Source organism: Lynx rufus, unplaced genomic scaffold (genome assembly GCF_022079265.1).
Source record: "Lynx rufus isolate CCGP_SWC_20201006 ecotype Redwood Valley unplaced genomic scaffold, mLynRuf1.p SCAF_5, whole genome shotgun sequence".
NCBI lineage: Eukaryota > Metazoa > Chordata > Mammalia > Carnivora > Felidae > Lynx > Lynx rufus.
In genome coordinates this window covers 31,035,187-31,047,860 of record NW_025814867.1, presented here as the reverse complement: position 1 = coordinate 31,047,860, position 12,674 = coordinate 31,035,187, and the positions used below count along the sequence as shown (strand labels likewise).

The window sequence follows — 12,674 nt, the reverse complement described above, 5'->3', positions numbered from 1 at the left end:
CTTTATAACTTAAAAACTTCATAAAGCAATGTGACCTTCAGTCTTTAAAATTGATTTCTAGAGAGTGAGAGGCTTCAAGAACCAACATCCTTATCTTTAGAAGTGCCTTCCTCTGCTCACAGAGTTGAATGATGATTCTCAAACACCGGGGAGCATAAGAATCACCTGGACTGTTTGATAAACATGCAGATATCATGCTGTATGAATGGGTTAAAAAAAAAAAGCGTATAAGCCAAAGGTTAGCATACTAGAGCTAACAGCAGCCCATAGTAGCTCTGCTGTCCTGTGGAGGTCAATGCTGCCCGAAGTGTGGTCTTTGACCCTGGGCGGAATCCTATAGGTCCTCCGGCTCCAATGACCTATCACTGATCAACCTTCAACTCACCTTTATGCTGAAGACGGGGCCCGAAGCCTCAGTGAACATAATTACTACTGATGTGCAAACCTCAGTCATTAAGATAAATACTCCTGAATTTGGCCACTTACCAAAACTCTCTTATATCTAGCCCCTCTTGGGTTTATAAAACTTAACTGCCAAATGTAAAAGGAATAGTCTTCTTGGGAGAAATTTGTTACTTCTTGATTTGTCTAGCAGAATTGCCAAGAGACCAGTGCTCAGAGCATTCTGAGTTTTGGGTTTTTAATCCTGTGTACTTCCTGGTGCCACAGTGCCCATAAATCTAGATGGTAAGTAAGGTGCAAAGAGGGGACAGAATCCTTAAGGAACAGGAGACAGCCTGCATTCTTTTCATACCGGCAGCATTATTAACCTGAATAAATTGGCTCAGTTTCTACCCCATCTCACTATCCTCAAAATATGAGCGAAGATTCACCTGAAAAGAACTCAAAACGAGTTGCAAACTCCAATCCTACAGGAGCCAGAAAACTCACATTAAAGCATCTGGGTACAAATCACTGGGAAGGGGCAGACGCCCCATGGGGGCAGCCGCCTCTCAGCTCGGGGGTACAGCCCTCCCCCTACAACGCCCATCAGCTTTGGCTTCTTTTCAGCTTTTCACAAGAAAATGCACATTATGGTTTTCATATGAAATCATCTGATTTTAAATGTTTCTGGTGAAATGTTAAATTGTTAAACATCATAATGTGAGTCAATATAAAACCTCAGGTCCTATCACGCGCCTAGTCAGAGAGTGCTGGCCTAAAATAAAATGTTATGTAAAGGCAGACTGTTTTGTGTGTAATTTAATTAATAAGTGGAAAATTAAAGGCTCTCAGTTGAGGGGGTTGAGAAGAGACTGATATCTAGAAAACTATCAGGAAACAGCTCACAAATGAATAAATAAAATGGACAGACAGTGAATAGAAAAACGAAAGCATACACCACAGTAAATGGCTGGCTAAGGGAAAGAGTGGGTGAACACAGGCAGATATCCCATGCCTCCTCCTCAGGCTACAGGGAAATCAGATTTTCATAACCATTTAAAAGCGTGGTCTCAGAGGACCAGGAGAGACTGTCATTAATGGGGAACTAACAAAGCCCAAAGGTGGAAGTATTTTGGGTGACAGGCTTTCTGGCCTTGGGGATGGTTTAGAAGACAGTGTCTGTCTATTATCACTGGAGATACATGGCTAGAGTCACATGTGAAGCTGTTTCAAACAAGCTGAGATACTGGTTGCATGGGACTGCTATACCCCCAAATTTGCCCCTCTGTGTCCTTCCTGGAGACCTTATCTCGTGAAATTAGGTTGTGAGCTCAGCTCCCAGTCCCCCAGAACAGAGGGGTGAAGTGGGAGTGAGGGTAAAACAACGGCAACACCTGGGCCCTGATTCTGAGGCAGGAGGCACATGAACCCTGAGCTATGTGGGGGTCTCCCTGCCAGGACCTCTGTGCATGTGGTACAGAGACCCACTGAAGGAAAACCCAAGCGATGTTAGGAGAGAAATAGGCCTGACTTCAGAAAGATGCCCTGCCTTGTGAATGATGCAAGAGTAATGCCCTGCCCCCACCCCCCCAGGGCAAACCCTTCCAAGGGAATCGCACTGGAATCCAGTGAGAGGTTGGCACTTGGGCTGCAAGGGCAGCTTTTCAGGGCCTCTTCCCCTCCCCCAAGTGCTGGCCCTGTACCACTTCACTGGCCTGCCTCTTACCATCCGTCAGCGTCTGGAAGCACATCTTGCCACTGAACTTGCCGTAGCCCGCCACCGTGCGGGCACGCACTTGCACCACATACACCATGCCTGGCCGTAGGCCGTCAATCCGCGCCGTGTTGGTCTGGCTCCTGGCCATGGAGGAGTTGAACTCATTGTGCTCCTGAAAGAGAGTGAGGAGAACGGTCTGCAGCCTCCTCCTGAGGTCTGCGTCCCCACCTACTCCACCCTGGAGCACCCAGGCCCTGTCAGTCCTTGGTCCTACAGATCTGCTAAAAGCTATCACTGGCCCCAGGCCCTCTCTCTGAATGGGGGACATCTGGCCTGGACCAAGGGAATGAAGGATCAGCTCTGTGTCATGAGGTGGCCATGCCCTAAAAAGGAGGCTCTGAGCAAATGGCTAGGCTCTCAGAGCCAGGCTGGGGGGCTCATCGTCATTTTCTAGTCCTTCCCCATCCAGGGTTCAGTGCACATGCAGCTTTGCAAAATCGTGTTGCGTCTCCGATGTCAGTAGAAGCAAGCTGGGCAGCATCGGCCCTTTGTCTACCCCTTTTTTTTTTGTTAAGGTTTATTTATGTTGAGAGAGAGAGAAAGAGCACACACATGAGTGGGGAGGGGCAGAGAGAGAGGGAGAGAGAGAATCCCAAGCAGGCTCAGCACTGTCAGCACAGAGCCCCAAATGGGACTTGAAATCACGACTGTGAGATCATGACCTAAACTGAAACCAAGAGTCGGACATTTAATTGACTGAGGCACCCAGGTGCCCCTGCCCTTTGTCTCATTTCTATTGAGGACTTGCCTTTTCTCTCCTCACTCAGGATCTCCTCACCATGACTGTTCTAGATCACCCCTTAAGCTCCCTCAGGTCCTAGTCCTTAGCTGAGTGACTTAGTGTCCACTCTGCTGCAAAGCCTGAGGCCATTCCAAACCACCTCCCATACCTGCTTCTGCCTTCACTTTGGCCTGTGTCAGTCTGTTTGGATCCCAGCTTCTAGTTCCCTCTCCACCAGCATCGGGAGGACATGTCTGTTCTCCCTGGAGAGCAGGCTCTGCCCCTTCTCACCTATTCAGGGGTCACCCCTCCACCCCCACCACTCTCTCCGGCACCTTCTGCCTGGTCTTCTATAGTCTCTGTTATCCACACATGAGTGTCCTCTGGTGTGCACAGATTTTTGCTCCTGTTTCAGCCTTCTGACTCCCCACCCATAGTTGGTGCCTTCAAGGGTACTTCCTGTCTTTGCTACTAACATTTGGTTTGTGCCTAGACTTTTGTAGCCTCCTATGTTTTCTGCCACTCCCTCTCCACCAAATCCAAACTTCTTTTCTAACAGGACGCCTGGGTGGCTCAGTCAAACATCTGATGTAGGCTCAGGTCATGATATTACAGTTAGTGAGTTTGAGCCCCACATTGGGCTCTGTGCTGACAGCATGGAGCCTGGAGACTGGTTCAAGTTCTGTGTCCCCCTCTCTATCTGCTCCTCCCCTGCTCACGCTCTGTCTGTCTGTCTCTCTCTCTCTCTCAAAAATAAAAACAAAACATTAAAAAAGATCTCTGACCTTCCCTAAAGTTATAATCAGATAAAAACAAAACTCCTAAATCTAGGTTTATAGGGTCCTCATAATGAAGCAATTCCAGTCTCTCACAACCCCCAAATTACCACTTTGCTGTCCCTTCAGGGGCCATACTCCCAGACCCAGGGCCTTTGCTTGGGCTGTTTTCCCGGTCTGAAATGCCTCTCTCTAGTGCTCCTCTGCACCCTGCATGTTCCTTGTGCCTGTATCTCTAAAGCCCCCTCTTCCAGGAAGGCTTCCCATGGACTCTGTTCATTGCTGTCTTTCATCTTTACACCCTCCCCTCAGCGCCCTCATATACACCAGCCTGGCCTCTGATCATTTTCATGTGTGCATTATGAAGACTGTGGGTTATCTCCAAGTGTACAGGAACAAAAGTTTCAACTCTGGACTGCCCCTGTCTGTACCATCAGTCTCAGAGCAAAATGGGGACATCAGTGAAAATGAAGAGCTTAGGTCACTGAGAGGGAAGCTCCCAAGTCCCTGTGCAGATCTGAGGTTCTGTGATGAATTCTAGGCACAATGGTTTGAGGGGCATGGTAACAAATGAGGGGAAAGCTGACGGCAAGAGATGTGTAAGCCACAGCCTCAGACAAGCAACAGAAGTTTGGGGAGTTGAGCCAGGACAAATGAATACAGTGCAATGATTTAAAAAAATTGCCATTGTTTTAAAATATGCAAACATCTACTTTGCAAAGGCAGAGGTGACCTGATGTGCATTCACTCAATCATTTGGCCCAGCAGCCACATTTATGGCATGCTACCATGTGCTGGGTACTACCTACACATGCTTTCAGGGACCAAGGCATGGCCCCTCTCCTTGGGGAAGCAAAATCTTGTGGGGTGGGCCAGAAAATACCCAGATGCTGACAGCAGTGCTGACTGAGTGACTTGGCAGAAGGCAGCTTAGGGGGCTGGGGGATGGGGGGGGCGGGAAGAGCAGAGGGTCACCCAACTCAGGCTGCTAAGGAGACTGGGAGGGTGACGTTAGTTGAGTCATCAAAGGCAGAAGAAATTAGCCACATGGACAAATACAGAGAGTGGGAACTGAAGAGAACACGTGAAAGCAAGGCCTAAAGAGATGAGAAGCCTGCAAGCAACTGGGCCCATCTAGACTGTGGTGACACATGTGGTGGTGACAAATGCTTGGAGGTAGTTTTAAGAGACCACAGGCTAGAGGTCAGCTTGAATAGACGGTTGAAGGTTACACACTCATCCTCATGGAGGGGATATCCATTGACCTCTGGGAGGGACTGCTTGGAAGGAACTGCCCATCCATCGGTTTGATCTATTAAAAAAAAAAAAGGAGGATGCCCCCACCCCACCACCAATCAGGGATCCAGCAGAAAGAAGGCTGTCTACTATAGGAGGGATATTAGCTAGAACGTAGGTCATTACTGTCCTAACACACTGAAGATCTAAGACCTAAACCTATATAAATCACCTAATCACCTTGCAAATTAGGACAAAATCCCATTGCTACAAAATCCGGGTAGCTGTCTGGATTTTCTGGTTTCACTGGTATCTGTGGAATTAGGCACTGCTTGAAAGAAGTGAAACATCCACTGGGCAGCTCTTTTACTGACAACTGTCTTTTGGCGTATTAGTATTTGGATTGTGAAGACAAAACATTAACCCTTTATCACTTTATAGCCCACACATTCAAGAAGTTCCGTGATTAAAATGAGTATTAATCCTTGTTCTCTTCAAACCCATTAATCAACTGCAGGCAAATGGGTGAGAGCAAAGAGCACGTGGCTTTTTTGTTTGTTTGTTTGCTTCATGATTGATTCTATAAGCATGTGAGAGGTATAGATCATCGCTATCAAGGGCAGAGACCATGGCTCCCATCCCCAACCTGTGGCCCAGGGCTGGCACCAAACTGCTCAACGGTTCAGTGCTAAATGAATGAATAAACACCACACTTCAGACCAGTTATTTGAACCAATCGATCGAGCACAAGATATTGCCAACGCCTGAAAGAGTTTCTAGGAGAAAATGATCCTAAAATTTGAAGGGTAGAAATTCCCAAGGCCTAAACCAGTCCATTCTGGCCCAGACAGTTATGAAGAGCAAGAAAGCGTCTAAATGCTTAATCATGAAGACAGCTGAGAGCAGATGTAGATGCCCCTCCCATGGTTTGCCTACAAGCGCTGACACCAGGAGTGAAAAGTGCTACAAGACAGTAAACAAGAGAGGATGATAAATGGAAGCATATGAAAATGGGAAGGAGATGAACATGGAGAGGCTCTGGGAGTGTCATCAGCTCGATGGCATCTGAGCTCTCTATTAATGAGCTGTTGAAGGAGGCGAAAGCCTCATTGATTCTATTTATAGAGCTGAAATTGAAAGGTGTTCCAAGCATAAATTGAGAGGGCGATGTGAAGTAGGAGACCCAGGGTGGGTTTTCAGGGGTTGGAAAACTATGGCCCATGGCTAGCTACATGTTTTTGTAAATAAAGCTTTATTGGAACTCAACCATGCCCACCTTCTGATATATTGCCTATGGCTGTTTTTCTTCTACAAAGGCAAGTTGAGTAGTTGGGACAGAGACTATATGGCCACAAACTTAAAATATTTCCTATTTGGTCCATTATGGAAAAAACTCTGCTGACTCCTGGCTTAGAAGAAGTGGCACAGAATGGAGGAATGGGGATTTATTTCTTTGGGGTGAATCCAGGATATCTACTGGGCTGAGTTTTATTGTGTTTGCATCTCTAAAGACCAGGATTCGCCAGCCTCGTGGAGCAGGTAGGCAGATCATTCTGCTTATAAGAATTTGGATTTAAAATTAAGATACAATCTTTTATTTCACAGGCCACATTAATTTTGAGATCCTCGGCATCAGCATGATTGCTATCTAGTTCCTTACTGAGCTCGGAAATTTTCGCCATTGAAATATAACAAAAATGTCCATAGTTTTGATTCTCTATGGTCATGGGTAAGTCATTTAACCTTTCTGTGACTTAGTTCCATCACCTATAAATTGGTTATACCTGGCTTTCAAGTATCTTTCTTTTTATTTCTTTTCAAGATCAGAGCTAATGTATTTGTGAATATCTGGCACATAATAAATAGATACTCAGTGTATGATGATTTATTACCACTGTGGTTATTCCAAAATACCCTCACAGGGTAATGTATTTTTCTTTATTTGTATTAGAAATGGTCCAGGCAATGTAACAGATCTTACAGTCAAGCACTTTATAAGTGAAGGAGAGTTCTGTAGTAACATACCGTATGGTAACCAATGCTTTGGCAAAGAATCTTCTGTGTTTCCAAGGAAAGCATTCTATCCTCTGGAGTGAGGACAATAATATGCTTCACTGAGGTGTGGAAGCTGCCTCGGGCATTGGGCTGCTGTGCATGTGTGTCTGTTAATAATTAGTATAAATTACGGAGAAGTAGGGACGTGGTCTGAAATGGGAGAATAAGCTTCCTTCATAGCATCAAAAGTTGAAGTTCATTACAGTATTTCAAAGGACAAGGCTTTCACGTAAAGGGAAAAGTAGCAGAAGAGGTTGGGTGTGGGCTGGAAAATGAGGAGCCAAGGGACACAGGCAGGAGCCTGTTACGAAGCCCACCCCTATGATGGCGTGAGTGCCTTTGGCAGGGCAGATGAGGCGGAAGGCAGGCGGTTCGCATGTACGTAGCTGATCTCCAGCACTGCCTTGTGTGACAAGCTCATTTCCTGGCTGTGTGCTTTTGGTAAGTTTTGTTTTGTTTTGAACTACTTTGTGCACTGGCTTCTTTACCCATAGCAATGATACTAATATTTACCACACTGGGTAGTGAGGAGAAAAGTAGATAATGCTTATAAAGCTCTTGGCACCCAAGAGGGGCAGACTAGGGAGAAATTACTATTATTTTTCTGAGGTGAGCTTATAAGGCTCAAGTTCAAGTGTGTGTGGGAAGGGGCACTGTTAGAATCTTTCTGGTGATTCTGACATTGCATCATATGCTGGCCACACATGATAACTCTATCAAACTCTTAGGTCAATTTTGATGATGAAATGAGACTGTGTGGACAATTGGTCCAGGCAGATTGGTCCAAAACATTGTGGAAACCCAACATTTACTTTATTAACTGATAAAAAATATCTAGCAAACAAGGGCTCCCAATTCAAAGCTGATTGGATATAATGGTTGCTTATGAATCCAGATGGTTTAAATTACCCCCAATTCACAGAATTATCTGAATCAACTGTCTACAAAACCCAATATTCTCTAAATGGAATAGAACATTACCTAATCCTCACCTTGCTTGCAAGTTCGGCCGCAAGGGCGGAAGGGTGTACATCCTCACAGACTAGATTGGTGATCCATCTAGCCCTCCACTTACAGGGACACAAACTGCTACTATTTTACAAATGTGAAAACTGTGACCCAGAGTGGTTAAATAATTTGGCCATGGCTGCACAGCTGGTTAGTTATGGAGGGCACTGGAGACTAGAGCCCTCCTTCCCCAGGCAGTCACGTACCACTGTTCAATACTGCCTCTGTCCTGGAGGGCTGTGAGTCTCCATCTCTGATCCTCTCTCCACTGACCTACTGGATAGTTCTGCCGGGCTCAGGGCTTTCATACATTTACATACTGACAGCTTCCAGATGGACTTCTCCAACCTGGCCTCTCTCCTGAGCTCCAGGCAGGGACATCTAGCTGCCTGAACTACTGGCTATCTCAGAAGTGTTTTAGACATCGAGCTGAACTTCTGTCCCTTCCCTTACCACAAATATGCTCTCTCACAACAAGCACTCTTCTTTTTTTTCTTTTTTTTTAACGTTTATTTATTTTTGAGAGAAAGAGACAGAGCATGAGGGGGAGAGGGACCGAGAGAGAGGGAGACACAGAATTGGAAGCAGGCTCCAGGCTCTGTGCTGACAGCTCAGAGGCTCGTTGTGGGGCTCAAACTCACAAACCATGAGATCATGACCTGAGCTGAAGTTGGACATTTAACCGACTGAGCCACCCAGGAGCCCCAATAAGCACCCTTCTAAGTCAAGGCTACCTCCTTCTATCGGGCCAGGCCTAAACCCTCCCACATCTGAAGCCCAAACTGTTAGAAATCCCGTTGCTCTGCCTTTAGTTTATATATCTGGAATCTACCCTGCTTCACTAGCCATCTCCTTCCATCCAAATCAAGCCACCATCATCCTTGTTCTAGTTGGTTGTAATCTAGCAGGCCTGTTTTTAATGGGACAGCTGAATGGGCCTCTTAAAATGTAAGTCAGATTTTGTCTCTTCTCTGCTTCTAACCCTGCTATATGAATCCTCGTCTCACTCAGTGGTTAAGCTAAAGTTCTAAGGTCCAGCCTGATCACCTCCCCTGGTTACCTCTCTCACCTGTCTACTACTTTCCCACTGCTCATACCACTCTAGTCATGCCGGTCTTCCTCCTGTTCCTAGAATCACCAGTCATGACCCTGCCTCAGGGCCTTTGCACAGGTGGTTGTCTCTCTCTCCCCCACTTCACAACAACCTCACCTCTTTCAAGTCTTTACTTAGAAGCTACCTACTCCAAGAGGCCTCCCTTTACCCTCCTCTGTAATTCTGTAACCTGTTCCTCCCCTAAACCTGACCCCCTGATTCCATTTACCATGCTCTGCTCTATTTTCCATGGCATCATTCATTTTCTAACTACCATATGATCTCCTTATTTATTATGTTCCTTTTTTGTCTCCTTCTGTTGGAAAGTGAGCCCTGTGAGGGCAGGCATCTTTGTTTGGATCATGCATATACCCTGGAATAGTACTTGCCAAATAGCAGGCACTTAATCAGTACTTGCTGAACCAATTAATGAATGGAGTGTCTTTACAAACGATGTGCTGGGTCAGTATTTTCCTGGGATTTTGCAAATGCTGCAGTTTAACAGGGTGGGAAGGAGGTACTGCCTCCCCTACAGAGACCAAGGGGACGAACTCCACAAGGCACCACTTCCCTACTTGGCAGTGTGTGCCCTGCTGCAGGCCTCAGGAGCAGCTGCTAAAGAGCAGTCAGTGGGCAGCACAAACATTTCTTTTAATTTCTGTCTCATCCTTCAAAATTTCCACTTACATGTCCTCAATCTCTATGAATATACTAGTGCAGTAGTACATGCATATGACCTATAAATACACAAACATATACTGGAAGAACATGATCAAAAACTTTAGAGAACACGGTTCTACAAAACCACAAAATCTTTGGGAAGTTCAGGGGACACCTGGAACTTTGTAGCATCTATGTTAATAGAGCGAACATATGACTGGGAAAAATGGGATTGGTTCTGCCCATACTGGCCCACTGAACTGTTCAGATAGCAGGGTGTAGGCTGGAAGATTCTCTCCTGAGTTGACACAGGAAGAGTCTGGACTTTGGAGACTTTTGCCAACGAAGACCCGATGAACTCTCCCAAGGAGCCTCTGGCTTCCATCAGCAGATTTTTCCCTCCCTCAGGATTTCCTCCAGTCCTCAGATGGCCACCATCCCCCGGACAGTAGCTGGCCCTGGGTATTGAAAGACTGAGGACGGAGCTGGCTCACCTTCTCATAGTACCGGATCTCATAGTCCAGGATGATGCCATTGGGCTGCTCCGGCTGTGGCCATGACAAGGTGATGCTCCTCATGGTGGCACTGACCTGGTGCATGATGGGAACAGTGGAAGGGGCTGTGGAGAGAGGAAGAGACAGGGCAGATGAACAGACCCTCGAGTATATGATATGCATCATCTTTCAGAGATAAATGAAGAGAGAAGTGTCTCTGGGTTTGAATCTACCCTTTCTTTCTTACCAGCTGAGCTGATCTGCAGAACTTCCTGTGGTTTTGCATAGTGAGTAGATTATGGATGAGAAAGGAGAGAAAAGGTGACAATTTAGGATAGGAGGACATGTGTAAGGGCAGGGCTGGAATGGACACGGTGTTTCCTGGGCAGGGAGGAGAAAGGCTTGACCAAAAAAGAGATGGTTGGTTGAATCACATGAAAGCAGTGTGGCTTTCAGCTCGGCTGAGGAAGCCGAGCCATCCAGAGAGGGTATGACAACCAGAGCAAGTCTAGGCTTCAGGCAGTGGCACAAGAAGAACAGTGGGACAGGAGGCACAATGGGATGTTTTTGAGCAGAAGGTTTTGAAGGAATCTCAGTCTTGCATTAATGGGGTGAGCTCCTATAAAGAAGAGAATGTGGAGGCAAGGAATGATAATGAGAAACTAGAAATGGTCAGTGCAGAATTACTGCCATAGAAAGGAATGTTCTAGAAAGAGCAAACTCTTCAGAAAGAGCTCTGAAACTGCATGTAAGACTTTGCTGCACTTCAAAAGGAAGAGAGGAGGCAGTGCTCAAAAAGACATGAGCACAGACTACCAACAGAGTTCATTCAGACTTCTGTCAGAGTCTTCCAGATAAGGACATTTGCGATAAAGAGCTCACAAATATAAATGAAGAAATGATACACAAACCAAACATTTGGAAACAGGATAATAATTCCAAAATCTGTGAAGTGATTCCAAAATTTCTGTTAGGAAATAATATTATTTATTTTCCAATTCAACATTTTTTGCGCGGTGTAAGTAAAATGAAAACAGTCTGGAAATAATAAATGAGGGCTGTCTTTCTAGGGGAAGAGGCGGGTAATGGATGAGGCTTCAGTCTGCGCTCTGCTCAGGGGCTGTTCCGTTTAGTCCTGGCACTTCTCTAGTGATGAAGGTCGTTTCCTCATGCGAACTCCACTTTACAAGGGTTTCTCTGGGGGACTGTGGCGGACTGACATTTACTATCCTCACTTTAAGTTAACAGATTCCCCTCCAGAGCATGGCTGCCGGTCTGGGGGTGGGGGATAGGGTTGCTCTCCACTCACTGGGCTCTCAGTGAGTTCTCAGTGAGCTGGCCCCCAGGCCAGGGGAGGGGCTGCTGAGCACTTGTGAAGATGCCCATACTCAAGGGAGCCATCGGAGAGCCATCGGAGAGCACAGTGTGAGACGTGGTGTTAGGAGGACTTAGAATCAGAGAGTCCACCCAGGACCTTGCACGGTTCCCACTACAGACCTCAGGGTGACCCTGCAAAAGTGCCTCTCAGAGCTTCCACCCCCTGGGAGCACAGCTGACTCTTGGCCCTGGCTGCTGTACCCTGAAACAACCACCACATCCATGCGGGGCCCCATTTATCAGATGCTGCTTCCAGCCAATGACTGAGAGCAGCAAGGATGCCTCAAAACAAAACAAAACAAAACAAAAAACAACCAAAAAACCATTCCTGACTCTTCTGCTGGGCAGCTTTCACTCAAAGACTCCCTACTGGACTCACCAACAGTTCTTTGTACAGTGTGACGGTCTGACAGTCTTCTCACCTAATCCTCCTTCCTGCCCTCTCTCCTTCACTGTGATCTGATGGTTCCGCCAGCCCCCTCTGGCCTCCTCTCCCACCTGCCCATCAATATCTGGCACCTCCAATCCCATCTTGGCGTCGGCCTTGTGGAGGACCTGATTTAAGGCAGTTCTGAATCCCCCTATCAAGTACTCTCTGCGGGGCCCTGCTGCGTCCCCAGGGACTGGCTGCTCACTGCCTCTAGGGGCTGCGGCTTCATCCTTGGGTGTCTCTCACCAATGTGCATGTCTTCCTATCCCTATCTGAAATTCGGTGTCTTCTCACCAGTCCCAGTTCCACTGACTAAGGTAACAGAAAATGTTCTCTCTTCCACAGAATGGCTCGTCAAGTAACTAAAGAAGCTAGTTAGGTTTCCCCTGAGTTCTTCCTGCTGAAAACAATGGCCAGATACTATGAACGTTTCTCCCATGACACGCTGCCCCCTGAGGTGGCTCTTTTCCAAATGGGGCTCATGTTATCTAAATCTCTCTGTAGGCATATGGCCCAGGGGTAAACCCAATTCTCCCACTGCTCTTTACTCAGCAAAGATTAGGGTGAAACTACTATCTCCCATGATCCGGGTACCAGACATCAATGAAGGTGACCATTAGCCTTTTTTTTTTTTTTTTTTTGGATCAAAAACCTGTTCCTGTC

At 46.6% G+C, this 12,674-nt stretch overlaps 1 protein-coding gene across 1 annotated transcript in view; it reads right to left on the bottom strand.

The window, feature by feature from the left end:
- Positions 1-12,674, bottom strand: part of EPHB1 (EPH receptor B1) — a 378,786-nt gene that overhangs the window by 87,463 nt on the left and 278,649 nt on the right. Inside the window, exons 7-8 of the mRNA XM_047100394.1 lie at positions 10,205-10,329; positions 2,111-2,273 (exon numbers count right to left, since the gene is read on the bottom strand). Of these exons, the coding sequence (XP_046956350.1) occupies positions 2,111-2,273; positions 10,205-10,329 (288 nt within the window). The remainder of the gene's footprint in view (positions 1-2,110; positions 2,274-10,204; positions 10,330-12,674) is intronic.